General features: G+C 40.0%; 2 protein-coding genes across 2 annotated transcripts in view; one reads left to right on the top strand and one right to left on the bottom strand.

The window, feature by feature from the left end:
- The first annotated feature begins 964 nt into the window (after positions 1–964).
- On the top strand, positions 965–15784 carry LOC117512305 (acrosin). Its single transcript, XM_034172324.1, has 5 exons — positions 965–1038; positions 7859–8042; positions 10199–10476; positions 15285–15427; positions 15511–15784. The coding sequence occupies exons 1-5, from the start codon at positions 969–971 to the stop codon at positions 15736–15738; spliced, it is 903 nt and encodes a 300-aa protein (XP_034028215.1). The 5' UTR covers positions 965–968; the 3' UTR covers positions 15739–15784.
- A 2624-nt stretch (positions 15785–18408) lies between these two features.
- Positions 18409–26445, bottom strand: part of dip2ba (disco-interacting protein 2 homolog Ba) — a 197347-nt gene continuing 189310 nt past the window's right edge. The window contains 6 exon segments of the mRNA XM_034172323.1: positions 18409–20597; positions 23144–23267; positions 23367–23541; positions 23673–23747; positions 24560–24617; positions 24749–24810. Coding sequence (XP_034028214.1) covers positions 20345–20597; positions 23144–23267; positions 23367–23541; positions 23673–23747; positions 24560–24617; positions 24749–24810 — 747 coding nt within the window. The 3' untranslated portion in view covers positions 18409–20344.

Here is a 26445-nt window from a genome sequence, read left to right as displayed (position 1 = left end):
GAATCATTTAGAAATTATGGGCATTTATACACAGTTCCTGAATTTTCAGCGCAAATAAGTAATTGGACAAACAAATATAAGGATTGTTTTTAATACAAATTATCATCTTTGCAGCCAGTTTTCTTTAGACACGTCATGATATGAATACATGAACAATTTCATGTGACTGAATATGTCTTGGACTTCATTTACATCAATCATTAAGAAATAGAAACTGCAGGGTAAGTAGACTTCGGTAAAGTTAGAAAGATATTCACAGATTCGAAGTTCACGGCTCAATAGATCTTAAGAGAAACCTTGCAGAAAAACAAACAGTTTCTAACCTCAGGAAGGTAAACAACGAGCTACAACCTTATTTTATTCATATGAGCCGTCCCCTGACCTGAAAAAATAACACTGATCCGAACGGGCAGGCGGCAGAGAAGCTCAGGGACCGTCTACAAAGTGCAAAAACGAGAAAAAAAAAAAAAAAAGACACCAGAAAATTATTGAATAAATCATTGTAATAAGGAGTGATATCACCAAATAATGAAAGCTACTAAATGTCTTTTTAGAAATAAATGTAAAAACGTAAAATGACCACTTTTAACATTTCAAACCGTATATTGTCTTGGGTTGTTTTATTTAGTTATTTATTATTATTATTATTTTTTTTTTTTTTTGAGTGATCATGCACGAAAATCAAGTGTTTTATTTTGAAAACGATATTTGTAATTCCACTAATGGTTATTCTTTAATGAAATATAAACAGTAAATACCGCATTTTATTTTTGACCAGCTGCTTAATGAGGGAGTTCAGATGAACGGTAAACTTTTAATGAGGGTCCACGAGAGACGCGCGCGTGTGACGTCACTGTGGCAGTTGACTGACGTTAGTGAACCTTATCAAAAAAAAAAAAAAAAGCAGTGAACATCATCAGAATAAAAGTGCTAGTTTTTTGTTTTGTTTTGTTTTTTGGTCGGTGTCGATGGAGCTGAAGGTGTTTGTGGTTTTTGTGGTGCTGTTGTGTTTTCCTGATGATGCCGAAGCGCCGCACAGTGAGTAGATACAGACAGAGAGTTTGTTGTTTGGTAACTATAACGGTCACCGGGCGAGTTCTGCCTTCTTCAAACACATATGGAAACAAAACGGATGGAAAACTTGAAATGTATTTATTTAAAGAATAACTCAATATTGCAATGAACGAGATTTATAGTTTGTTTCTTCTATTAGCATGAATTCAGAACAGCGCGCGCGCACGTTCAGCTCCATATTTGTTGTAGATGTAAACATCGACAGTTTGAAAAGAAATAATAAAGTATACTTTCCTACCTAGGAACAACGTATTCATTTGAGGGTAATTTTATCCAAATTAGGTGAACACAAATGAGCAGATTATAACATAACAATTGGTTGGTGATTTACATATAGTTTTTACAACCAGAGTGAAGTTGGTAACCAGTTACTAGTTACTTATTCAGACATTTATTCGGTAAAATTTTTGTTTTGACTGAAGTTCAGACACTTATTCGGCAAAATTTTTGTTTTGAATGAAGTTGTCATTCATACCAAAAATTAAAAGTAAAAAAAGCCAAAAAAGTGTCTGAATAAGTAACTAGTAACCAATTTCACTCTGGTGTCTTACCATAGTATTATCTTATTTTAGATAAGGCAAATTTGGCTTTAGCTAGCACTAATTGAATGGACTGCATTTATATAGCGCTTTTTCATCTGCATCAGACGCTCAAAGTACTTTACAACAATGCCTCACATTCACCCCAGTGTCAGGGTGCTGCCATACAGGGTGCTCACTACACACCAGGAGCAACTAGGGATTAAGGACCTCATTAAATGAGGTTACAAATGATCTTCTTATGGCCTCAGACAGTGGACTCATCTCTGTGCTTGTCCTGTTAGACCTCAGTGCTGCTTTTGATACTGTTGACCATAAAATTTTATTACAGAGATTAGAGCATGCCATAGGTATTAAAGGCACTGCGCTGCGGTGGTTTGAATCATATTTATCTAATAGATTACAATTTGTTCATGTAAATGGGGAGTCTTCTTCACAGACTAAGGTTAATTATGGAGTTCCACAAGGTTCTGTGCTAGTTCCAATTTTATTCACTTTATACATGCTTCCCTTAGGCAGTATTATTAGAAAGCATTGCTTAAATTTTCATTGTTACGCAGATGATACCCAGCTTTATCTAACCATGAAGCCACAGGACACACACCAATTAGTTAAACTGCAGGAATGTCTTACAGACATAAAGACATGGATGACCTCTAATTTCCTGCTTTTAAATTCAGATAAAAATGAAGTTATTGTACTTGGCCCCACAAATCTTAGAAACATGGTGTCTAACCAGATCCTTACTCTGGATGGCATTACCCTGACCTCTAGTAATACTGTGAGAAATCTTGGAGTCATTTTTGATCAGGATATGTCCTTCAATGCGCATATTAAGCAAATATGTAGGACTGCTTTTTTACATTTGCGCAATATCTCTAAAATTAGAAAGGTCTTGTCTCAGAGTGATGCTGAAAAACTAATTCATGCATTTATTTCCTCTAGGCTGGACTGTTGTAATTCATTATTATCAGGTTGTCCTAAAAGTTCCCTGAAAAGCCTTCAGTTAATTCAAAATGCTGCAGCTAGAGTACTGACGGGGACTAGAAGGAGAGAGCATATTTCACCCATATTGGCCTCTCTTCATTGGCTTCCTGTTAATTCTAGAATAGAATTTAAAATTCTTCTTCTTACTTATAAGGTTTTGAATAATCAGGTCCCATCTTATCTTAGGGACCTCTTAGTACCATATCACCCCAATAGAGCTCTTCGCTCTCAGACTGCAGGCTTACTTGTAGTTCCTAGGGTTTTTAAGAGTAGAATGGGAGGCAGAGCCTTCAGCTTTCAGGCTCCTCTCCTGTGGAACCAGCTCCCAATTCGGATCAGGGAGACAGACACCCTCTCTACTTTTAAGATTAGGCTTAAAACTTTCCTTTTTGCTTATAGTTAGGGCTGGATCAGGTGACCCTGAACCATCCCTTAGTTATGCTGCTATAGACAGACTGCTGGGGGATTCCCATGATGCACTGAGTGTTTCTTTCTCTTTTTGCTCTGTATGCACCACTCTGCATTTAATCATTAGTGATTGATCTCTGCTGTCTTCCACAGCATGTCTTTTTCCTGATTCTCCCCCCTCAGCCCCAACCAGTCCCAGCAGAAGACTGCCCCTCCCTGAGCCTGGTTCTGCTGGAGGTTTCTTCCTGTTTAAAGGGAGTTTTTCCTTCCCACTGTCGCCAAGTGCTTGCTCATAGGGGGTCGTTTTGACCGTTGTGGTTTTTCTGTGATTATTGTATGGCTTTTGCCTTGCAATATAAAGCACCTTGGGGCAACTGTTGTTGTGATTTGGAGCTATATAAATAAAACTGATTTGATTTGATTAAACTAAATTGTAACAAGGCAAACATTAGCAACTAGCTAACATTAGCTTACACCTATCGACCCTTGAGACAATGTAATGCAGAACCTCTGAAAGTAAGAAAGTAAAGCATATTAAACAAGCCAGATAGCTACTTACCTCAACCTCCTACAGTATCTTTTGTTTTGGTGTTCACTGTACCAGTGTTAAATGACCTTTTGACTTAGGTTAAATCATATGGTCCACTTTAGGGGTGCCTGAAATCATATTCCAAGATTCTTCCAGGAAATAAATAGTACATGAAATAAATTGCTTTTTTTTAACCCCAACCCATGACTGGTTACCTCTATTGATGGGTCCAGGTCTTAATTAGAGGGCCACACCCTCCCAGTATCCTCTGTAATTTAAACCATGGAAATGATAATTAGTCATTCAAAAACAGAAAAACATAACTTCATACATACAAAAAGCACTGGTGGCTGCTTTCCACACTTTGAGGCATTGACATAGATCTGTTAATTCACCAAACAATTTGTCACTTGAGTCCACTGTTTGAATTCAAGAAACTTTCAAAGATAACGACAGATGACAATTTGATACATTTATTATATGTTATGAAAAAAAAAAACACCCATGAGTAATTAAGTGTCGAAATACCAACCCTTTGCACTTCTGAGCTCATATTACGCACCATTTACCTACCAAAGCAGAGATGGACATGTCACAAATGGAATTGCATAATGTGTTTTAAACCATATACAGTAAAATCACCACTGACGGTGAACATATGGTCCCACTCTGACCAGAGTACGACCATATGTACACTGGCAGTGTTAATTTAACACTGTCAGTGTTAATTTTACACTGGTGATTTTACTGTGTACGCTATAGCTGGACAAGATAAGCACCTCCTGCATCAATCATTTATCATATCAATCTAATCATTGCAATGTTACACAAATTTTTTTTTAAAAAGAGGATTCTTAGGGCCATCTCCTATTACAAATTTTTTGGCCTGAATTCCTGTCCAAATTTAAGAATTGAGGAAGCCAGACCTGATTTAAAAAAAAATGTATTTCTCTAATATGTACATTAAAAGACAAGGACTGGTCAAAATTCATAAGATTTTTAATTCTATCAGACAGACATACAATGATCAAACTGTACAATTTTTTTTAGACATCTAACGTTTCACTGGAGCTAAAAAAAAAAAAAAAAGACATCCACATTTGCAGCATGAGACACAAAAACAGATATGCAGATTGGTGTATCATCAGCATAGGGGTGGTAGATAACCGATTCCATGGTTTTGTGTAATTTGATCAAGTAGTGCAGTATATAGAGAGAATACAGTAGCAGTGGTCCTGGAACTAACCTGTCTGGTACCCCATACTTCACTTTCTAAAATTCACACATAATATTGTAACACACTGCAATCAAACTGACAATTCAGACCTCAGCCATGACTAGACCAGAGCTGAAATGCCACCCATGCCCAGTTCCTTTCTATGTAGAGTTTACATATTCTCCCCATGTCTCTGTGCGTTTCCTTCTTTCTCTGCCCCTCAGCAAGGCAGCGTATCTACATCTAGAGTTGGCCCCTGAGCACCAGACTGTGGTGTTCCACTGCTCCTGGTCGTTGGATTATGTCTAACTGTAATTAGGATGGGTTAAATTCAGGGGACAAATTTTTGTTGTACCTACATTACAATGACAATAAAGTCCCTTCTTCAGCCCTAAATGAAATGGGAACAAAAATCATTCACTTCACTTCAAACTTAGATGTTTAAATGAATATTTGCAAAAAAAAATGTTTAGACTATGACAAATAATGCCAACATGCAGCAAATACAATACAAAATAATTCAGTTTCATTATACCCGACCTAAAAATATTTAAACTGAGTTTGGCACAGACCGATGCTTGCTCACACTGACCACAAGGAGCCCCAAATATTTACTTCCATGCTATCATCCCATCATTCTCTTTTGGAAAAAGGACAGTCTCACTGAATCTATGTGCTGCCTCATCCTTCTCTCCTTAACACTGCTTATTAGATAAAATTGTTATGGTTGACCAAGGAACTGACTGACTGGACCCAAAATGCAGAGAGCAATGACAGGTTACATAGGAAGTGGCAAGATTTATTTTCACAGTGAACCAGATGAAAGTACAAGGGAACAGATAAATGTGCATGAAGGATGATGGCCAGAAGGAGGCACTGAGGAACCACAGTACTGGAGGACTAGGACATGAGGGGGTGGAATACAGTCAGCTGCAGATTGATCAGAACCAGAGGATCAAAATTAGACAGCAAAATGGTGGAGACACAAAAGTCCACAAAGAAGTGATAATGATAATCCCCTGCAAGTAGCATCCTGAGGAAAGAAAAATTCAGTGTGCAAAAACATCCATTAAATCCAACAAGATTTTAAGAAACACAAACAAAAGATGCACTTATTCTTTTTCTTTCAGCTGTTCCCATTAGGGGTCCCCACAGCAGATCAATTGTTTCCATTCCTCTCTGTCCTCTGAATCTTCCGCTGTCACACCAACCACCTACTTGTCCTACAGCACATCAACAAACCTCCTCTTTGGCCTCCCACTTCTCCACCTGCCTGGTGGCTCCATCCTCAGCATCCTTCTCCCTATATACCCTGGGTCCTTCCTCTGCACATGTCCAAACCATCTCAATCTCACCTCTCTGACTTTGCCACTGCAATGATTTCATGCACGCTCATGTGCGTGCGTGAAATCGTCCCAGCGGGATCGTTCACACCTGCCTGACCATGTGTCCCTCCTGATGTCAGTTCGATGTTTTTGTGTGTGCTGTTTCGCTGTGATTCGCCCTGATTCCTACTTATTTGTGCTATGTGTGAAGGGGCCCTAACATATGTCTCTGCCACTCCAGACTTTCTCAGACCATACCACATCTCTTCTCTTGGCACCCTGTCATAAGCTTTCTCTAAATCCACAAACACACAATGTAACACTTTCTGGCCTTCTCTATCCTTCTCCAGCAGAATTCTCAGCGCAAATATTGCATCTGTAGTGCTCTTTCTCTGCATAAACACATATTACTGCTGACAGATCTTCGCCTGTTTTCTAAGCCTAGCTTCTACTACTCTTTCCCATAACTTCATGCTGTGGCTGATCAACTTTATGCCTCTGTAGTTACTGCAGCTTTGCACATCACCCCTGTTCTTAAAAATAGGAACAGCACACTCGTCTCCACTCCTCAGACATCCTCTCACTTTCCTAGATTTTATTAAATAATATGGGTAGAAATTCCACTGCTGTCTCCCCTTGACATTTCCATGCCTCCACTGGAATGTCATCTGGACCAACTGCCTTTCCACTCTACATCCTCTTCATAGCTGCCCTCATGTCTTCCTTACTAAACTCTTCTACTTCCTGACTTACTCTCACCACATCATCCAGCCTTCTCTCTCTCTCTCTCTCTCTCTCTCTCTCTCTCTCTCTCTCTCTCTCTCTCTCTCATTTTCTTCATTCATTAGCTCCTCAAAATATTGCCTCCACCTTCTCAACACACTCCTCACTTGTCAGCACATTACTATGTGCATCTTTTACCACCCTAACCTGCTGCACATGGTTTCCAGCTCTGTCCCTTGTCTGGCCAAATGGTACAAGTACTTTTCTACTTCATTACTATTCAACTTGGTGCCTGGTGCCCACAGTTCCTGCTCTGCATGCCAGTACTCCACTGATACCATGGTAAAAATATCCAGTATGGATGGTACCAAAGGTAACCACAAATCATGGTCTACTTGCTGCATCCACAACACTGGAGGGTTCCTGGATGGCAAACACCCAGACACATAATTCGTCTGTCCCAACTCTTGAAAGTAACCATCTATCTGTCACAGCCAGGTGAAGTGTGGGCACCCCCTTTGCCTTCTCCAGCTGCTAGGGTTCTCAACTCTCAGGCACCTATGCCCTGGATTATGCACAGAGAAATGTGCCACATGGACAAAATTTCGAAGCAGATGCTCCCTCACAATGCAAGTGATACTCCTCATCTTTGTGTCCTGAAGTAACCACCATTTGATACAAAGTCACTCCACCCGTACCCAAGGAGTTGCCAAAAAGTCCTAGTCCTAAAGACATCCAGTCAATGCCTTAGGTCACTGGTTAACATCCAAGTCTGAAAGTCATACATCAATACCCTGATATTATATAATTTTTTAAAATCCATAAAATTGTGCACTGCAAAATTATGGCAGCTATTATACTGGTAGCCTCAAGTAAATCTTACTACAAACAGCAATTAGGGTTATGCCTGTTTGCATTCATTACATTAGACTAATTAACAGTCTTGGTGACTGACAGGGCATATTAATAATTTGTTCAGCAGTCATGATTCTTTGACACTGCCAGTGTCTGATAAGCAAAACAACACAATGTAATTTTGATTGTGTTTGTTGTTGAGATTGTGGACAGCGGAGACTAGTCGGACCCCCCAGCCGATCTCGGATAATAGGAGGGAGGGAGGCTTCTGAGGGGGCATGGCCCTGGCAGGTCAGCATCCAGCTCCTGTCCACACATCTCTGTGGAGGGACAATTCTCAGCTACCACGTGGTGCTCAGTGCTGCACACTGCTTCTACAAATACCGGTGAGTATATCTCATAACTCAAGTGACAGTGTGTCATACCTCCCTGCAAAGGTCAGACAAGATACTGCAAAAACCTTTGTTGAAAAATAACTTTTGGACATGTGTTATCTTGAAGCAAAGTTATTTTATTGAATGTTATATAACGGCTGAGTGGATCCTTGTCATTTGATTGGTGCTTTGTATGTCACATGACATGGATTAATTCATCCCATTTGTGTTGCATTGCATTTAGCATGCAGTTTGGTTCCATTTAGAGTGCAGTTTGGTTCCATACATTTGGTGCCAGTGCATTCTGTGCGCGCCCGCACACACACACACACACACACACGTCCCTGTGCACACAGGTATGTGCACACGTGATCGTGCACACACGTCCTTGTGCACACGCGCACGTGCATGCGCATGTACGCCTGCCCACACGTGCTCATGCATGCACGTGCACACTCGCACACACAAAACAAATCCACTGTGCTGTCTGGAGGCTGTTGGCAGGAAGTTGGAATGAAAAGCTGAACTAATTTCTGATGTGATTTTTTTTTCACTGCACTGAGGACGTACACAGTCGGCCGACCAAGTTGAGATGAGATATACTTTATTGATCTCACAGTGGAGAAATTGCGTGTGTGTGTGCACGCGCGCGGGGGACAACGACACGATGATTTGATTGAGTTAACTGACGCTGCTAATTCTTGGAACACACACACACAGTCCACTCCGCTGTAAGCCGTCTGGATGCATGAAGACCTGTTCAGATGAAAGGCTGATGTGATTTTTGGCTGGACTGAGGAACTACACAGTCTTTTTTTTCTTTTTTAATGGAAGTCCAAAGTCAGTGCACAGCATCACTGGACTACACGTCACAATTTGGACTTTAGCAGCAGTGGAATGCCAAAATGTAAGTCCCTTTTCTGTTGTTTATAAATTAATAAAATATCAAATGACAAGGATCTATTTTAGCCGTTATATAAAACAAATGAATGTTTTTACATTCTTTCAATGGAACGAATATTTAATTCGGTGAAAGCTGGAACCATTCAGCAAAGCTTTGATTTGATTTATTTCAGTAATTCCATTCAGAAAGTGAAACTTGTATATTATATTCATCCATTACACACAGGCTGATATATTTCAAGTGTTTATTTCATTTAATTGTGATTAACTAATAAAAATCCCAAATTCAGTATCTCAGGAAAATTAGAATATTACTTAAGACCAATACAAAAAAAAAGATTTCTACAAATGTTGACTAACTGAAAAGTATGAACATGAAAAGTATGAGCATGTACAGCACTCAACACGTAGTTGGGGCTCTTTTTCCTGAATTACTGCAGCAGTGCGGTGTGGCATGGAGTCGATCAGTCTGTGGCACTGGTCAGGTGGTATGAGAGTCCAGGTTGCTCTGATAGTGGCCTTCAGCTCTTCTGCATTGTTGGACGTGGACGTGTTACAACGTGGATTCTGTGCCTCTCCTCTCTTCCTCCAGACTCTGGGACCTTGATTTCCAAAGGAAATGCAAAATTTACTTTCATCAGAGAACATAACTTTGGACCACTCAGCAGCAGTCCAGTCCTTTTTGTCAGCAGTCTTCCCCGTGATTGTGTAGCCTACAGAACTAGACTGAGAGACCAGTTCAAGGCCTTTGCAGGTGTTTTGAGTTAGCTGATTAGAGTGTGACACCAAGTGTCTTCAATATTGAACCTTTTCACAATATTCAAATTTTCTGAGATACTGAATTTGGGATTTTTATTAGTTGTCATTTATAATCATCAAAATGAAAAGAAATAAACACTTGAAATATATCAGTCTGTGCGGAATGAATAAATATAATATACAAGTTTCACTTTTTGAATGGAATTATTGAAATAAATAAACTTTTTCACGATATTCTAATTATATGACCAGCACCTGTAGATTCTCAATTTTTTCTCAGATCTTCTCATGAAAGTCTTGTGAAATTTTTCCAATTTATTGTATTAAAATGCAGGGAAAAAACATATTTCAGAGCATCTAGAACCCTTCAGCTTTGTTTTCTTGCCCAGGGTTTACTTTTCCTTACATTTGTCTGTTACTGAATCACATCCCTGAATATACAGTACATACTGTAATCATCAGTGTTTTGATAACACCAGTGAGAAAGTCCAACCTGTTTTGTACAGTACGATCAGTGCAGACCACTTCAGAGTTTTGGCAGGACTTCATGTGTTATCTGCACCCGGAAAACACAGCCAGGTCCACGGCATCAAGAAAGTCACCATTCACCAGGACTACGGCGACGACACACATGATAGTGATGTGGCACTGGTGCACCTCAAATCTCCTTTGGTTTTCTCTGACTACATCCAACCTGTGTGCATTCCTCATAATGTGAGCCATGAAATTATACTCAGCTTCACCGCTTGTTTCATCAGCGGATGGGGGAGCCTGATTTACAACGGTTAGTGGAAATCATCCAGCACAGTAAAGATCTTTCATGTTGACGTGTGCTGAAAAATGGCGCTGAAATCCTGCCCGATTGTTGGTTTGTTTGGCCGTTAGCTGCAATGACGCACATTAAAGGGGCCACATTATACACATACTTTTCGTGAACTTAATATATGTACAGTAGTGTTCAGAATAATAGTAGTGCTATGTGACTAAAAAGATTAATCCAGGTTTTGAGTATATTTCTTATTGTTACATGGGAAACAAGGTACCAGTAGATTCAGTTAGATTCTCACAAATCCAACAAGACCAAGCATTCATGATATGCACACTCTTGAAGCTATGAAATTGGGCTATTAGTAAAAAAAAAAAAAAGTAGAAAAGGGGTGTTCACAATAATAATAGTGTGGCATTCAGTCAGTGAGTTCGTCAGTTTTGTGGAACAAACAGGTGTGAATCAGGAATCAGGTGTCCCCTATTTAAGGATGAAGCCAGCACCTGTTGAACATGCTTTTCTCTTTGAAAGCCTGAGGAAAATGGGACGTTCAAGACATTGTTCAGAGAACAGTGTAGTTTGATCAAAAAGTTGATTGGAGAGGGGAAAACGTATACGCAGGTGCAAAAAATTATAGGCTGTTCATCTACAATGATCTCCAGTGCTTTAAAATGGACAAAAAAACCAGAGACGCATGGAAGAAAACAGAAAACAACCATCAAAATGGATAGAATGATAACCAGAATGGCAAAGGCTCACCCATTGATCAACTCCAGGATGATCAAAGACAGTCTGGAGTTACCTGTAAGTGCTGTGACAGTTAGAAGATGCCTGTGTGACGCTAATTTATTTGCAAGAATCCCCCGCAAAGTCCCTCTGTTAAATAAAAGACATGCAGAAGAGGTTACAATTTGCCAAAGAACACATCAACTGGCCTAAAGAGAAATGGAGGAATATTTTGTGGACTGATGAGAGTAAAATTGTTCTTTTTGGGTCCAAGGGCCGCAGACAGTTTTTGAGACGACCCCCAAACTCTGAATTCAAGCCACAGTTCACAGTGAAGACAGTGAAGCATGGTGGTGCAAGCATCATGATATGGGCATGTTTCTCCTACTATGGTGTTGGGCCTATATATCGCATACCAGGTGTCATGGATCAGTTTGGATATGTCAAAATACTTGAAGAGGTCATGTTGCCTTATGCTGAAGAGAACATGCCCTTGAAATGAGTGTTTCAACAAGACAATGACCCCAAGCACACTAGTAAACAACCAAAATCTTGGTTCCAAACCAACAAAATTAATGCCTCGCAGATGTGAAGAAATCATGAAAAACTGTGGTTATACAACTAAATACTAGTTTAGTGATTCACAGGATTGCTAAAAAGCAGTATGAACATAATAGTTTTGAGTTTGTAGCGTCAACAGCAGATGCTACTATTATTGTGAACACCCCCTTTTCTACTTTTTTTTACTAATAGCCCAATTTCATAGCCTTAAGAGTGTGCATATCATGAATGCTTGGTCTTGTTGGATTTGTGAGAATCTACTGAATCTACTGGTACCTTGTTTCCCATGTAACAATAAGAAATATACTCAAAACCTGGATTAATCTTTTTAATCGCATAGCACTACTATTATTCTGAACACTACTGTAGGTCAGCAGGTGTTTTAAAAACAGATAAACTGAAGTGATGAGCCCTAAACAACAGAAGAAGAAAAACAAAACAGGTTTTAAAGGTCTCTACAAAATTATCTGTGCCTGGTGGCATTCCTTTGGCTCTCTGCTGTTGTACAGAGACCACCAAAAAGGTTGGGACGGGGGCCATTTATTATCCCCGCCAACGAAGTTGGGTGGAATTTATGTTTTCATTTCACTTCTGTCTGTTTGTTTGTCTGTTTGTGAACAGCCTATAACCCATGATTTTTCATACAGCTGTATGTAAAGGTTTGGGCACCCCTGATGATTTTCCTTTATCATTGGTTGTTTGGATCAGCAATTTCAGTTAAATATATCATATAGCAGACAAACACACTGATATCTGAGAAGTGAAATGAAGTTTATAGGATTTACAGAAAGTGTGCAATAATTCTTTAAACAAAATTAGGCAGGTGCATAAATTTGGGCACCCCAACAGAAAAAAATACATCAATGTTTAGCAGATCCAACTTTTGCAGAAATAACAGCCTCTAAAAGCTTCCTATAGCTTCCCATGTGAGTCTGGATTCTGGTTGAATGTATTTTGGACCATTCTTCTTTACAAAACATCTCAGGTTTGTTGGTTTCTGAGCATGGACAGCCCTCTTAAAATCACACCACAGATTTTCAATAATATTCAGGTCTGGGGACTGACATGGCCATTCCAGAATGTTGCACTTGTTCCTCTGCATGAATGCCTTATTAGATTTTGAGCAGTGTTTAGGGTCTTGTCTCGTTGGAAGATCCAGCCCCGTCGCAACGTCAACTTTGTCACTGATTCATGAACATTGTTCTCAAGAATCTGCTGATACTGACTGGAATCCATGTGACCCTCAACTTTAACAAGATTCCCAGTACCTGCACTGGCCACACAGCATGATGGAACCACCTCCAAATTTTGCCATGCAGAAAAAGAACACAGCATTGGACATAACACCCTTGTTATGTCCAAATAACTCATTTTTAGTTTCATCAGTCTACAGCACCTTATTCCAAAATTAAGCTTAGCTTGTCCAAATGTGCTTTAACATACCTCAATCGATGCTGTTTGTGGCGTCTACGCAGAAAAGGCTTCCTCTGCATGACTCTCTCATCCAGCATCTCCTTGTGCAAAGTGTGCTGTATAGTTGAGCGATGCACAGAGACACTATCTGCAGCAAGATGATGTTGTAGGTCTTTGGATCAGGTCTGTGGGTTGACGGTGACTGTTCTTACCATCCTTCGCTTCAGCTTATGAGATTTTTCTTGGCCTGCCGCTTCAGGCCTTAACTAGTACTGTGCCTGTGGTCTTCCATTTCCTCACTATGTTCTTTACAGTGGAAACTGACAGCTGAAATCTCTGAGATAGCTTTTGTTTTCAGGTCATTTGAGAGGTGTTTTTGGAGACTCCCATGTTGCCACTCATTAGAAGTGATGCAAAGAGGGGAAACATTTGCAAATGGCCACCTTAAATACCCTTTCTCATGATTGGTTCACCTGTGTAAGGAGGTCAAGGGTCATTGAGCTTACCAAACCAATTTTTTTTTGTGTGTGTGTTCCAATAATTAGTGCTAAATGTATTCAAATCAATAAAATGACAAGGGCGCCCAAATTTATGCACCTGCCCAATTTTGTTTAAATAATTATTACACACTTTCTGTAAATACTAGAAACATCATTTCACTTCTCAAATATCAGTGTGTTCGTCTGCTATATATTTAACTGAAAGTTCTGATCCAGACAACCAATGATTTATAAAGGAAAACCGTGAAAATTATCAGGAGTGCCCAAACTTTTGCATACAACTGTACTTCATTGGGTAATGTATACAGAGGATTCATCTCCTGATAGGTAAGAACTGATTCAATTTTCAAGGTCATAGATTAAAGTAAGGAAAAATCTTGGAAAAATCCCTATCTTTTAACAATGAATGAATTTTCAAAAATTCATAACTATCAAAACAAGGTCAAAGTTCTTTCATATTTGACAGCCTTATGTAGGATGATATCTTTTATTGACTGACAAAGTTTGATCTGGATCTGATGTGGATTACAGATTTTGTGGCCATTTAAATTTAATGTAACCCCATTTAATGTATATTTTACATTATATCTTAATCAAACATGCCCCAATCACTCTCATATTTGAACATGAAGTGCAAACTGGCACTCCCTCTCGCTTGACAAAGGTTGATCCGGATTGGGGATTTTGTAGACATTTAATATTGAAAAGCCCATTTTACATTATATCTCAATCAAAAATGCCTCAATCACGCTCGTTTTTCTTTTATAGATTTACCTACACCACCAAAATTGAATGGATGTTACAATTTTATGCTTGTTTGTCTATCTTCCTGTTATCAGTCAAAAAACAATGACAAATTGTGCATAGCAGAGATAACCAATGTTAGGTGAAAATTATCTGAAAAAGAATTCAGAAACCAAAAACATTGGGAAAAAACCTGACAACACCACAAAAAATCTTTGATTCAAGTGCATGAACTAAATACATACTCCTGATTTGATCACATCTAATTTAGCTTATGAAAAGCCACTTCTGACAGGACTTTGACCTTGAAAATGTTTTCCAAGAAAAAATGTGCGGAATTGGAAACTAGTGTTGGCGGACATTTGTGCAGTACGAGCACGGTGCTCTAGTTGTAAATAATAAAGATTAAATCATCGCTTTTACAGACACTTTTCTTGAGGCATTATTTCCAATATGGCTGGAACTTTATTTACATCAATCATTAAGAAATACAAACAGTATATTACTGTACGGTAAATCTGTGTTAAGTAGGCAGTTCTCAAAAATTGAATGACCATGCTGGAAGGAGACTGGTGAGGGAAGCCAACAAGAAAACTCTGTAGGAGTTAACAGCTTTTGTGGTTGTGAGTGGGACCAAATATACCAATAAAGTCACAGAAATCATTTGCAAAACCAATTATAGAAATCCTTCCCCTTTTATGTGTTTTTTGCCATGTTTAATTTACACAGTAAAATCACCAGTGTTAATTACAGTGAACATATGGTCCCACTCTGACCAGGGTAGGACCATATGTACACTATACAGACACACACCCACATTGATATTTGAAAAGTGTTATTAAATGTAAGATTTTGTGGCTGAAGTGGTGCAGTGTGCTGCAGGAAGTCCAGTGGACAGACTGCAGGAAGCGGAGGTCGAGCTTATCGACAGTACAAAATGTAACCTGAGTACCTGGTATAACGGCCACATCACCACAAACATGATCTGTGCCGGACTGGAGGTTGGAGGCATTGACACTTGTCAGGTAATGACGCCTTTCAACTTGATGAACCTCAGCAGAGGCCATATTTAGTTTACGTATTTATTTTTTGGTTGTGGGTCCTTCAGGGGGACAGCGGGGGACCCCTGCAGTGCTACAGCGAGGAGAAGCAGAGCTTTTATCAAGTCGGAGTGACCAGTTTCGGTGAAGAATGCGGCCTCCCTCTCAGACCAGGGGTGTATGTTCGAACCAGCAGGTTTTCAGACTGGCTGAACACAAAACTGGAAACATCTGGGTCTGAACGCAGACAGACTTCAGCTCTGCTGACAGCTGCTGTTTTGCTGCTGCTGCTCTGAAAAATACACTATGCTTCACTCTTAATCACTCAGTCCAGACTGTTTGGACTCAAACTTGTTTTAAAGAATTTGTTCCTGTTCCTAGGTACGGTAAGACTGAAAGTTTGGTTCCATTGTTATCTGAAAGCATGTATTTTTCACATTGCATGCAGTGTGCATTGTGTACAAGAAAATGTAAACAAAAAAGAACTTATTAAAGGCAATTGATTGACTTTACAGTTCAGTTATTGTTTCGAGTCATTTTTCCCCCTCAACATTATGATCATATACATATACGACGTATGTTTTATCAAACTAATACAAGTCTGAAGTAGGCTAAAAGTAGCTTTTAGGTATGTTATTCTAAGAAAAATCTTAGAATTCCTCAAATTTTAAGACATTTCTTAGTCTTGGTAAGGTAAGATGCCTTGGTAAGATAAAAGTTATTCACAAAGTAGCTTAGGCCTTAAGAGAACTCCTAAGGTGCAACACTGTTAAGAGGAGGGAGGAGGACTTTTAAGAAGCCTAAGAGTGTCTTAAACCAACCTCGTCTCACGGCAAGTCAGCAGCACGAAATATACATTAATCTATTGGTTTGTGATATTGTGACGAAAAGTGCCTCATTTTCGTCGCAACAGCACAAATTCATACTAATTCATTCCATGATGGCTGCACAAAATTAAAAGTGAAGCAAGGGGGTCAGGGTGGGGGGAAGGAGTAGGATTAGATTAGTAATAGTCAGTTAAAAAAACCCAGTCACAAAAATTTGACTCATTTCGTGACAGGAGCATGAAAAAAACGTGAGACTGGGCTGCTTAAACAGACAAGCCAGCGGAAAGACAGAGAAAGGAGAGACATTCTCCGTATGTTGAATGGCAGTGATTCAATAACACGCTACCAGCTTGCATGCGCTGGGATAATGTTTGTGGATGACCTCATCATGAATGAGCTTACTTTTCCCACCCAGTATAGTAATGTAATAATGCCTGAGATGAAGGTCATCACAACATTGTCATACCTGGCTCCAGGAAAAATGTAAATTCCATGTAAATTCTATAACAGTCATACAATTATTAATATCAAAGTAAGTGACGCTTGCAGCCAGAGACTAAACTCACCTGTTGGAGAAGAACTTTGCGTGCGTGCTGCAGTCTCTGCTCTTGCTTTGGACTGAAGCACGTACCAGCACTTCTCACACTCTGGTGTGCAACTACCAGCATGTAAACATAACAAGAAGCTCATGAATATAATAATCATCATGTGAATGAGGTACATTCAAACATTTTGAAGCTGTGTAACAATTCATTTAATTTGGGGAGGTGATGGTCTTGTGGTTAAGCATTGGGCTTGAGACCAGAGGATCCTGGATCTGACTGTACAGCACTGCGTAATTCTACCCTGCACAGGCAGCATAACGTTCAGGCTTATATTCATCCACAACTCAACTACAAATAAATGAGTGGTTGCATATTTATGTATAGATTCATCTTAAAAGTTAAACTTGTAAAAAAAAAAAAAAAAAAAAAAAGTCTACTTACTGGTGACACCTTGTGGTCAAAACATGTCACTTCTAGAAATATTTCACACAAGGGGAAAAAGAGACAGATCAATGTTTTTGTTCTTTATTTTCCATGAATCATCCAGTGACAGTGACAGTGGTTGTGTCTAGTAAGACGCATCGTTAGCCGTTATCGCACCATTGACCGCTTCCCAGCATGTTTGCTGAAGCTCTATTATGCATAGTGAACAGATATTGAGGTATACATCGGGGCTCCGTGAGATCCTAATTACCTCACAATGTGCTTTGATAACCGCAGGTCTGAACCATTTTTCATAATATGACAGCTTGAACACTGAAGCGGTGTCCATGTCGAGTTGCCTGTTGAGATTTTTCATCAGAGTCCAGAGCTGATGAAATCTTGTGTTGCAACACAAACAAAAACAGGGATTTATTTAACCACAAAGAAGAAACCTTCTTTGTAATGGCATCAAAGCACAAAAGACAATTGCCAAAGACAATTGTCCACTTTTCCTTAAAGTAGCACCAGTTCTATTGAAAAAGGCTTGCAGGCCGACATGAAATTATAAAACTTTATTAAAAGTTGTCAAAGTGAAACAGTAGCATCAAAGCAGTTATCACATAGAAGCTGAAAAGCTTCACTTTGTTAATCATGAGGAAATCGAACGAGTCCCAAATAATGGCTTGCACACACTTCAGTGTCACTGTAAGGAAGTGGCTTATCCACGTTACAGCGAGCCGTTTGTAGACATGGTGCAGCATTAAAGAAAGCTCACGTCAATTAAACCTCAAAAGAAATATTCAATCCCAATCTGGATGGAGAGATTAGACAGAGGAGACAATGTTTAAAAAAAATGCAGGAAAGAACAAAAATTGTTGAATGTGACGTGTTTTCCTTACAAAAGGAAAACCATGTTGCACAAGAAAAGCCAATATCACTGTGAATGTGGACACACGCACACATGCATGCACGCACAAAATGGTCATGGGGGAAAGTGCACGTTGTTCCAGGCGGAATGATGGAAAACCATTTTTTGTTGGATACTGTTAAATTAATGATGCAGAAAAATGCTGTCAAGTAAGAGATCAGTCAAGTTTCATCAACATTTTCATGTACACATTAAACACCAGTAATACAGTATTTGACCTCTAAAATACTCTATACAGACAGCCTCCTTTACTACGTCCCTTTTCTATTAAAGGGGATTGTGCCTTTTTTTGTTTGTTTTAAACATCAGTTGTGTGAGACATACTTTATTTGTCTATTTTTTCAGTGTTGCAGACATTCAGAAACAGTTGGTTAAAAAAAATTAAAACATGAAATGACAAAGGTGTAACCAAAAAAAAAAAAAAAAGTACAAAAGAAACTAATAAGAAATAAAACATCCTCCTTGCTTAAAAAATAAGTTGCAATACAAATGTATTTTACAAACTGCCATTTGATTGCAGATGTGAATGATGGTGAAATATTTCTGTGGCCGTAGTTACAGTACAGACAGAAATAAAACTACTAAAGTTCCACTTTTTTTGTAAGGCAAAATTCTGTCCTCCATGCTACACCCTAGAACTTGAAGTCCATGATCAGAAATGTGATGAAAAGGTGCCTCAGCAAGGGGGAAAAAGCTGAGGCCACGCCCCCACGTCATCTGCATGTGGCAGGTAGAAGGCTACTTTCAGGAGGTGGGGAAAGGCCAGCGGTCTGCCTGGGTGGTTGCCACTTAGGACCCAGGCTAGTTCCATAGTGTGGTGGATGCAGCGATGTGTGGCACCAGTGCACGCATCCAGTCCTGACCTGAAATGTCCCAGTGTGATGTAAAGGCACTAACCCACCTTCAGACAGCCCACGTTTACCAAATGGACTGTGAGGCAAACAGTAACAAGGTCATAGCCGTCTTAAGCTAATGCAGGTCAGCAGGGGACCTAAACACAGATGATAAAGTTTAGAGCCACAAACAGCCCATAGACTCAGAGGTGATGGATCCTTAAAAAAAAAAAAAAAAAACGGTAACTTGTCTGAACAACTACTTTGTGCTCTGTAATGTAGCGACTCATTTAAAACTGGTGAACAGTGAGTTAGCCTGCGAAACGCTGTAACAGGTCCAGTAAGCGTCATGTGACCCCTCTGCCTCAGCTTCTACCTGTTTAAGAAAATACTCTTCAGTAGCAGCGAGAACAGCTTTCATCTGTCTGGAAATTGGCCTTTAAAATTTTGAGAATTTATCAGGAGCACAACCATAATAACCTGAACTACTCAAAAGACACGCACAAGAAAATTTAAGAATCAGTGTTATCACCCCTCTTTACTCTACATACTGTTCTATACCTTGTTTTTCACACATAAAAAATTAAAGGGGCTTTTATATATATATGTATATATGATTTTCCAGCGTGTCCACAATCAACTACAATAATGGGTGGTGAAGGGCAGTAATGTGTGCAGACAGCCTGTGGGGGGCAGCATTTCTTTGTACTACTGAAATACTGATAGGAATTTTTCTGGAATAAAAATGGGACTGGTGGCAGTGGGGGGGGGGCACCCCCTTGAGGCAGAATGGGACTGGAAGGGAGAGGTGTGAGGACTTAAAGTGCGGGGGGGGGGGGGGGGGGGGGGGGGGGGGTTAGAGTTCCAGCTCCTCTTAGTTTTAGTTTGACATCCTACCTTTAGAAATTACAGGGATTTTAAAATTATATTATTATTTTTTAAGAGCACACAGCATGATTCAGGTCATGCTACAAACCAACACATGAAACATGATTTCCTTTTTCATCTGTGATAAAACTACAAATTAAAAAATGTGAAATGCAGCAATAAGGGGAGAGGTGAAACACACAGAGGTTGAAAACCAATTTCCTCCATTTGTAAAATGTGTTTGTACTGACATGAGGAGAAAACGTCGCCAGAAAACCTGGAACTGCAGCGATCAAACGTGGAAGCAAGAAAAACAAAATGCACAGTTTCAGAGAGGGAAGCACTTTCTTACTTGTGCTGCACCCGCAATATCAAAATGTCTATGTGAGCTTGGACATGCGGGGCTGCTACTGCTCCCGCCAGTCTGTCCTCAGAGCCTGGCTCAGGTTTCTGCATTTTGACCAGTTGGTGAGGAGCGTTCACATGTTGTAGGCCACGTAGATTGGATCCAGCTGGTCTGCCAAGAAGGAGTCGCGCAGGTGCATCCTCTGCTTTTCTCCTCTGGAGTTGATGGGAATCACCCCGGGGTCCACGATCACCACCACGCCGACAATGAGGTGGTGCTCCTCCAGCACCACGTTGGTGACCAGCGGCACCAGGTCCAAAGCCTCCTGCTCTGAGCCACTGAGCTCAGCCACCACCACCAAAAGGTTGGTCCATGTGAACACAGCGCTGAGGGGGAACACAGCAGGGCAGGAGTTAGTCTGAGTGACACACGCCACGCGGTCGTCCCCTGAAAGGTGTCGCACACTCTGTTTTGCCTTTTATTTTATAAACACACACACCACACAGTGTGTATGTTGCTCAGTTCTTCCTCCCACACATGTTGATGTTTATGAGAAGTCTCTCTGGATCATGCCTGTGTGCTGTGTTTTAACTGACAGGGGTGCAGCTCCTGCCCTCTTTCTGTTAATCTAACAGTGCCCAGAGCTTTAAAGTCTGATATTTTGTGCCCTGTCGCTAATTTACAAATTCAACTTTTCAAATCTTTCAAATATTCTTTTTTTTTAAATTTCTCATTTTTACACTTCAGTGTTTGCCCTAGACTTTTTTGCAGGCCCAGTGGTACTCACCAGGGGAAGCCACTGCCCCTCCACCATGACAAAACCATCACATGGATCACACTGAAGAATCACAAAGGTTTACAAGTTTACTTGAATTGGGTTTTTTCATGACACTTTAACTTCAGCAACACAGCTGTCTGGTGTGAAACCCAGTGGTGGGCACAGTCTGCTAATCCGCTAACCACTAATTAGCAAAGCTAACTTTTTCATTAGCGGATTAGCTTTTCACATAAATTTGAAAACATTCAGCAGACCAATTAGCTTCTGCTAAATTTAGTTCCGCTAACTTTCAGTCCACTAACATTTTTTTTGCTGGCATAGTGAGTAAAGCTTAATGGTTAAAAACATCTGTAAAACCTAAAATCCTACATGTTAGTTCCTGTTGTAAGTTTTTCAATAATAAAACTGCTGTGAGAAGCTCAGTCCTCCCCCGCAGAAGGGGGCAGACCGGCTGCCAGCTGCTATTCCAAAGAAAAAAAATGTAATTTACTTTCAACATGTATCACCTCAGACAGTGGGCAAAAGACATGAAACACAAAGCACCTTTCACTCATGGTTTAATTTAAAACCAACAAATTCCAGACAGTTTATCAACATTAACGGCAACTCTGTCATTTTCACAAAGTGAAAATATGATACTGCACATATCTTTTAAACTAATGTGCTAAATCTGAAGGTTTGAGAGTTAACAGACACACATGCCAAAAGAAATTATTGGAAATTCAAATGATCACCTCTCATCATCAGAACGACATGAACAGGAAGTGATTGTAGCTCACAGCAGCTCCCATTGAAAATAACAGAGAGACAGCCTGTGATTCTCACGTTTACATAAAAAAAAACCCCGCAGTAACAACGTCTATAAACCCAGAGAATATATTCACAAGAGTTTTAGGCACAATATAAAAATAGTTTTATGTTGCGATGTTAATTGTGTTGTCAGTGTGCAGCGGTTAAAGTGAAGCGTGATCAGAGCGTCTCACTGCAGTTCTCAATGTTACTGAGATCTCGCAGCGCAGCAACCTCTCAGATTTTGCGGGATTTGAAACCTGAAAAGCCTCAATGGGATAGGATGCTTTTTTCTTTTGGTAGCAGCGGGCCATGTGCATAAAGACAGAAGCTCTGGCTCATTGTTTGTTTTCAGTTTGTGATCGCCTTTGAATTTACCCAGTAGTACTTGCGGTGCTTAAACTTGACACTGGCTTAGCTGACTGTGCACCGAGTCAATACTAAACGTTAGCGGTTAGCTGTAACTTCCGCTAAACTTTTTAGTGGTTTATCGGCTTAGTGCTATAAAAGTTAACGTTTCAGCTAACGGATTAGCGGTTATCAAAGCTAACTTTTTGGTTAGGTGTGCCCACCACTGGTGAAGCCAATGCTATTGTGGAGTTTCAAACACCACTTATGTAACACAGTTAGCAAGAAAGTCTTTCATGGGATAAAGAACACTAAAAACAACTTAAAAACACACACACACCTGCAGCACAAAAAAACCCCCCCAAAAAAACAAACAAACAAAACAAAAAACAAATCCACAGCGGAAGGAGGTGGGGGTAATCTGCAACGTATGGCAGCAGGAGTGAAATGTTTTGAGCAGATGTCATAATCAAGGCACTCCAGAAGTGGCAAAATGATTAATGATTTCCAAATTAAGGGATATTTGGAGTTATTGTTCATTATTTCATCTGTGCCATTCTTCTTTAATTTATTTTAAAAAGCAAAAACAAAACAAAAAAAACAATACATTTCTGGCCCGGTGGGGGTTTTCTTTGGCTCACCAGATGCACCAACACACTACACTAACTCTATTTTTTATTGTATTTCCAATTATGCTAAACAGCTGAGATTTATCATCAAAAAGAGGAGCTGGCCAAATGAAAAACAAAAAGTCTACACCATCTTTCATTTGTTTTACATCATATTTCATTTTACATTCTTAAGCGAACAGAGGTTAAACATTTGGACAAAGAGTTTATCATTCCAGAAAAAAAAAATGTATTTTGAGCATTAAAATGCGGCATTAAATTAAGATTTTGTGAGTGAATCATCTGTAATTTGGACAAGTCAAACAACTTTGAGGGCAACCAAATAATCCTACAAGCTACCAAATGAGTTACAACCTGTTCTCCGCTCGTGCAGAGACTAGGAGCTCACCTTTCTGCGATGCTGCGGTGAGTTCGTGACACAGATGTTTCAATGTCGATGGGGTGATAACGTAATCCCCTCAGCTCCAGCGTTTCATCAAGGGAGCCCACCACGAACAAGGCATCGTGACGGTCTGCAGCAGAAAATCAAAATAGGCATAAAGTAGAATCCTCTCAAACAAGTGGAAAAGCCTTGAAATACACACACGGTGGACCTCTGTGAAATATCTAACCTCCGCTTGCATCCAGCAGCTCAGTCCGTTTGATGAAGCCCAGGTATCCAGTCTTGGCCCACAGAGTTTGAGGATCCCCAAAGCTGAGTCTGGTGTTGAAGTGGTCCGCCTGAAGGCTCTCCTCCCCATAGATGGTGTAGTAGCCGCTGGCACTGTGAGGACTGTTCACCCAGATCTGAAGCCACATGAAGACAAAAAGGTGAAGGAGAGGCGTGAAACTGGCTCACTCACTTTTTCATTTTACAGAATCATAAGAGAAAAATCAATATCTATATTAATGAATCTGATGATGTTCTGACTGCTCACCTCCCCAAGATGTGAATCTCCAAGTGGACCTCTGGTCTCTGGATTAACTATGATGGTTCTCACTCCTGGAAGGATCTTAAACCAGAACATGAGGAGAAGATTACTGCAGATACCTTTAACATTATGAGCCTATTGGTGTCCACCAGACACCAATGATGCACAATGATGATGTAGTTGTCAGTTTTACACCCCGTGCCCTCATGCTTTTAATCACTGTAGCACTTTCCCTCTTGTAGGTGTGGTGGTCTAAAAATGAGGTATGATCCTGCTCAGATCTGGCACACTGAAACTGTACTTCAGACGAAAGCATTTACCAAGATCACCAAAAACCAGGTCTGAAGTCCAGCAGTGTGTATCTGTTGATACGATGCATGTACACCCTGTTTGCCTGCACATACTGTCACTACTCATCTGCAACGGTGTATCAGTATGACAACATATTTTGCTCTCTGGAGTAGACTGTTCTCAAAAACTGAGAGACCGTGCAAGGAGACGAGTGAGGGAAGCCACCACGGCACCCACGGCAGCTCTGTGGATGTGATTAGAGAAAATGGCCACAGCATAACTTTTGTCTGATGTATCACCAGTCAGTTTCATGGTGGAGTGGAACAAAGAAGGATTTTCTTAAAAAGGAGACATAAAATTTCAGTTCCAACTTGTCAGAAAATGCATGGGTTACGTGAGCTTGGATTTAATGTTTTCTTGTAACAAAGTGCTTTTCTGCTGAAACTGTTAATAATTTTGTGCTTGAATTATTAAATGCCAATTATTTTCCATAGCATTCTTTCAAAATTGGGGATAAGCCATTCAAGCATAAACTTTTTTCTTTTCTTTGTGTGTGTGGTTTTTTTTTGGTCAGTCAGCACTCGTAATTATTCAGTACTTACGGTGCCTGACTCCATGAGTGGCAGACTCTGTGGTGCTCCTCGTTCCACCAGCCTCACCCTGAAGGACAAATACAAAATGCAGTTTTATCATTTCTGTTTGAGCTGAATGAACCACGTCAGGTCTCAGTAACTACATCATGTGACCACTGTAGTTCAGTTTCTACTTGTTACAAGTTTCTCCAGTATTACCTGTCATGTCGTAGAGACTTCATGTCAACAAAGACAGTGGAAGGATCTGGTCCAGCTGTGCCCTGGTGACAGAGAGAAGCACATCCTAAAGTCAACCAAGTCTAACTGAAACTCTGAAACTTAATGTGGTCCAAGAATGGATCATTCTGGTCACTGAGACTAAAGAGGAATCACGGGTGGAAAGCAAACCCCCAACCTCTGGTGGTGAAAAATGAAGCCGACACAGAAGTGCAAACTGTTGCAGTTCCTTGAATGCCACTTCAGGCTAGGCCAAAAAGTCTGCACAGACTTCCATGTAAATTTTCTCAACTTTACAGCCTGGTACAAAAAACGGTTTTGCTCTCTACAGCTAGTTTACCCATTCATGACAGGTGTATGGGCAGTGATTTTGTTTTATGATGTTATCAGTTTAAACCATTTTAAGCCTTAAAGTTCTGCATAATTAGAGGTGGGATCACTTTGAATGACAGCTGCTAGCAGTGGACGCTAGCTGCTGTGGACTAGACGGTGTTCATTTTTCCAAGGATTTTATTGCAAATAGCCAAGATTATACGGCTCGCTGTGCGGTTAATTGCATGACCAGATCATCAAAGAAGTCTGTGCGCCACTATTTTCCAATTTCAGTATCATTTAATTTTCCTCGCAGCAAGAAGGTCATGGGATTGATTCCCACCTGTGGTCTTTCTGTGTGGAGTTTGCATGTTCTCCCCGTGGTTGCGTGGGTTCCCTCCGGGTGCTCCGGCTTCCTCCCACATCCAAAGACAACTTAGGTGAAGTGGAAACTTTAAATTCTCCTTACATGTGCGTGTGGGTGCATTTGTTTGTCTGTATGTGGCTCTGTGACGGACTGTCATCCAGTACCCCACCTCACGACCCCACCTCATGCCCTATGACTGCCGGGATAGGCCCCAGCCCCACATGACCCTTAACTGACGTAAGCGGTTGAAGATTAGTGAGTGATTTAATTTAATTCCTATATTACAAATGAGCAGATATCAAGATTTTGGTGAGGTTACGCTTGGTTCCTCAAACAGGCAATAGAGCAGTCCTAATTTTAAATATCCTGCACCCATGCCACCGGTCAGAGGTGAGATGAAGTCACTGTCAAGTCATTCTCAAGTCACGAATCAGCAAGTCCCAAGTCAAGTCTCAAGTCAGCTTGCAAACAATTGGTGATCATTATGACTTGAGACTTGACTTGAAGGTGACTTTGTCCCACCTCTGCCACCGGTTAAAAACAATCACTCAGGTGGCAAAAAATAAATAAATAAATAAATAAATAAATAAATTATATTATATTATATATATATCTCTCTCTATATATATATATATGAAATGAGAACTTTTTTGAAAATTGTTTTTACAGACTTGTAACAGTAGCATCAAATTAACTTTTGATACCAAAGGTTTCCCACTTTGTCTCTTGCTTTCCACACAGTTCAATAATTGATGACATGTTCATCCCACGCTCCTCTTCTTTGGATTACAGCTGCAACATGCACATCTCAAGAGGGATTCTCCAAATTTCTTTTTCATTTTCAGGAATTGATATTCCTGAAAATGAAAAAGAAATCTTTGTTATTTTGGAAATTGTACGAATTAAAAAAGTGTTAACATTTTATTGGCCCACCCTCTGTGTGTGTGTGTGTGTATGTATATATATATATATATATATATATATATATTTGTGCGTATGT

Source organism: Thalassophryne amazonica, chromosome 6, assembly GCF_902500255.1.
Source record: "Thalassophryne amazonica chromosome 6, fThaAma1.1, whole genome shotgun sequence".
Taxonomy (NCBI): Eukaryota; Metazoa; Chordata; class Actinopteri; order Batrachoidiformes; family Batrachoididae; genus Thalassophryne; species Thalassophryne amazonica.
This window is presented reverse-complemented; position numbering and strand designations above follow the sequence as displayed.

Excerpts from the sequence above, each read along its gene's own strand:
- LOC117512305 (XM_034172324.1), top strand. The coding sequence starts at position 969 with ATGGAGCTGAAGGTGTTTGTGGTTTTTGTGGTGCTGTTGTGTTTTCCT. Across the intron at positions 1,039-7,858 it reads TGATGCCGAAGCGCCGCACA|ATTGTGGACAGCGGAGACTA; the intron begins GTGAGTAGATAC and ends TTTGTTGTTGAG. Across the intron at positions 15,428-15,510 it reads GAGGCATTGACACTTGTCAG|GGGGACAGCGGGGGACCCCT; the intron begins GTAATGACGCCT and ends TGGGTCCTTCAG.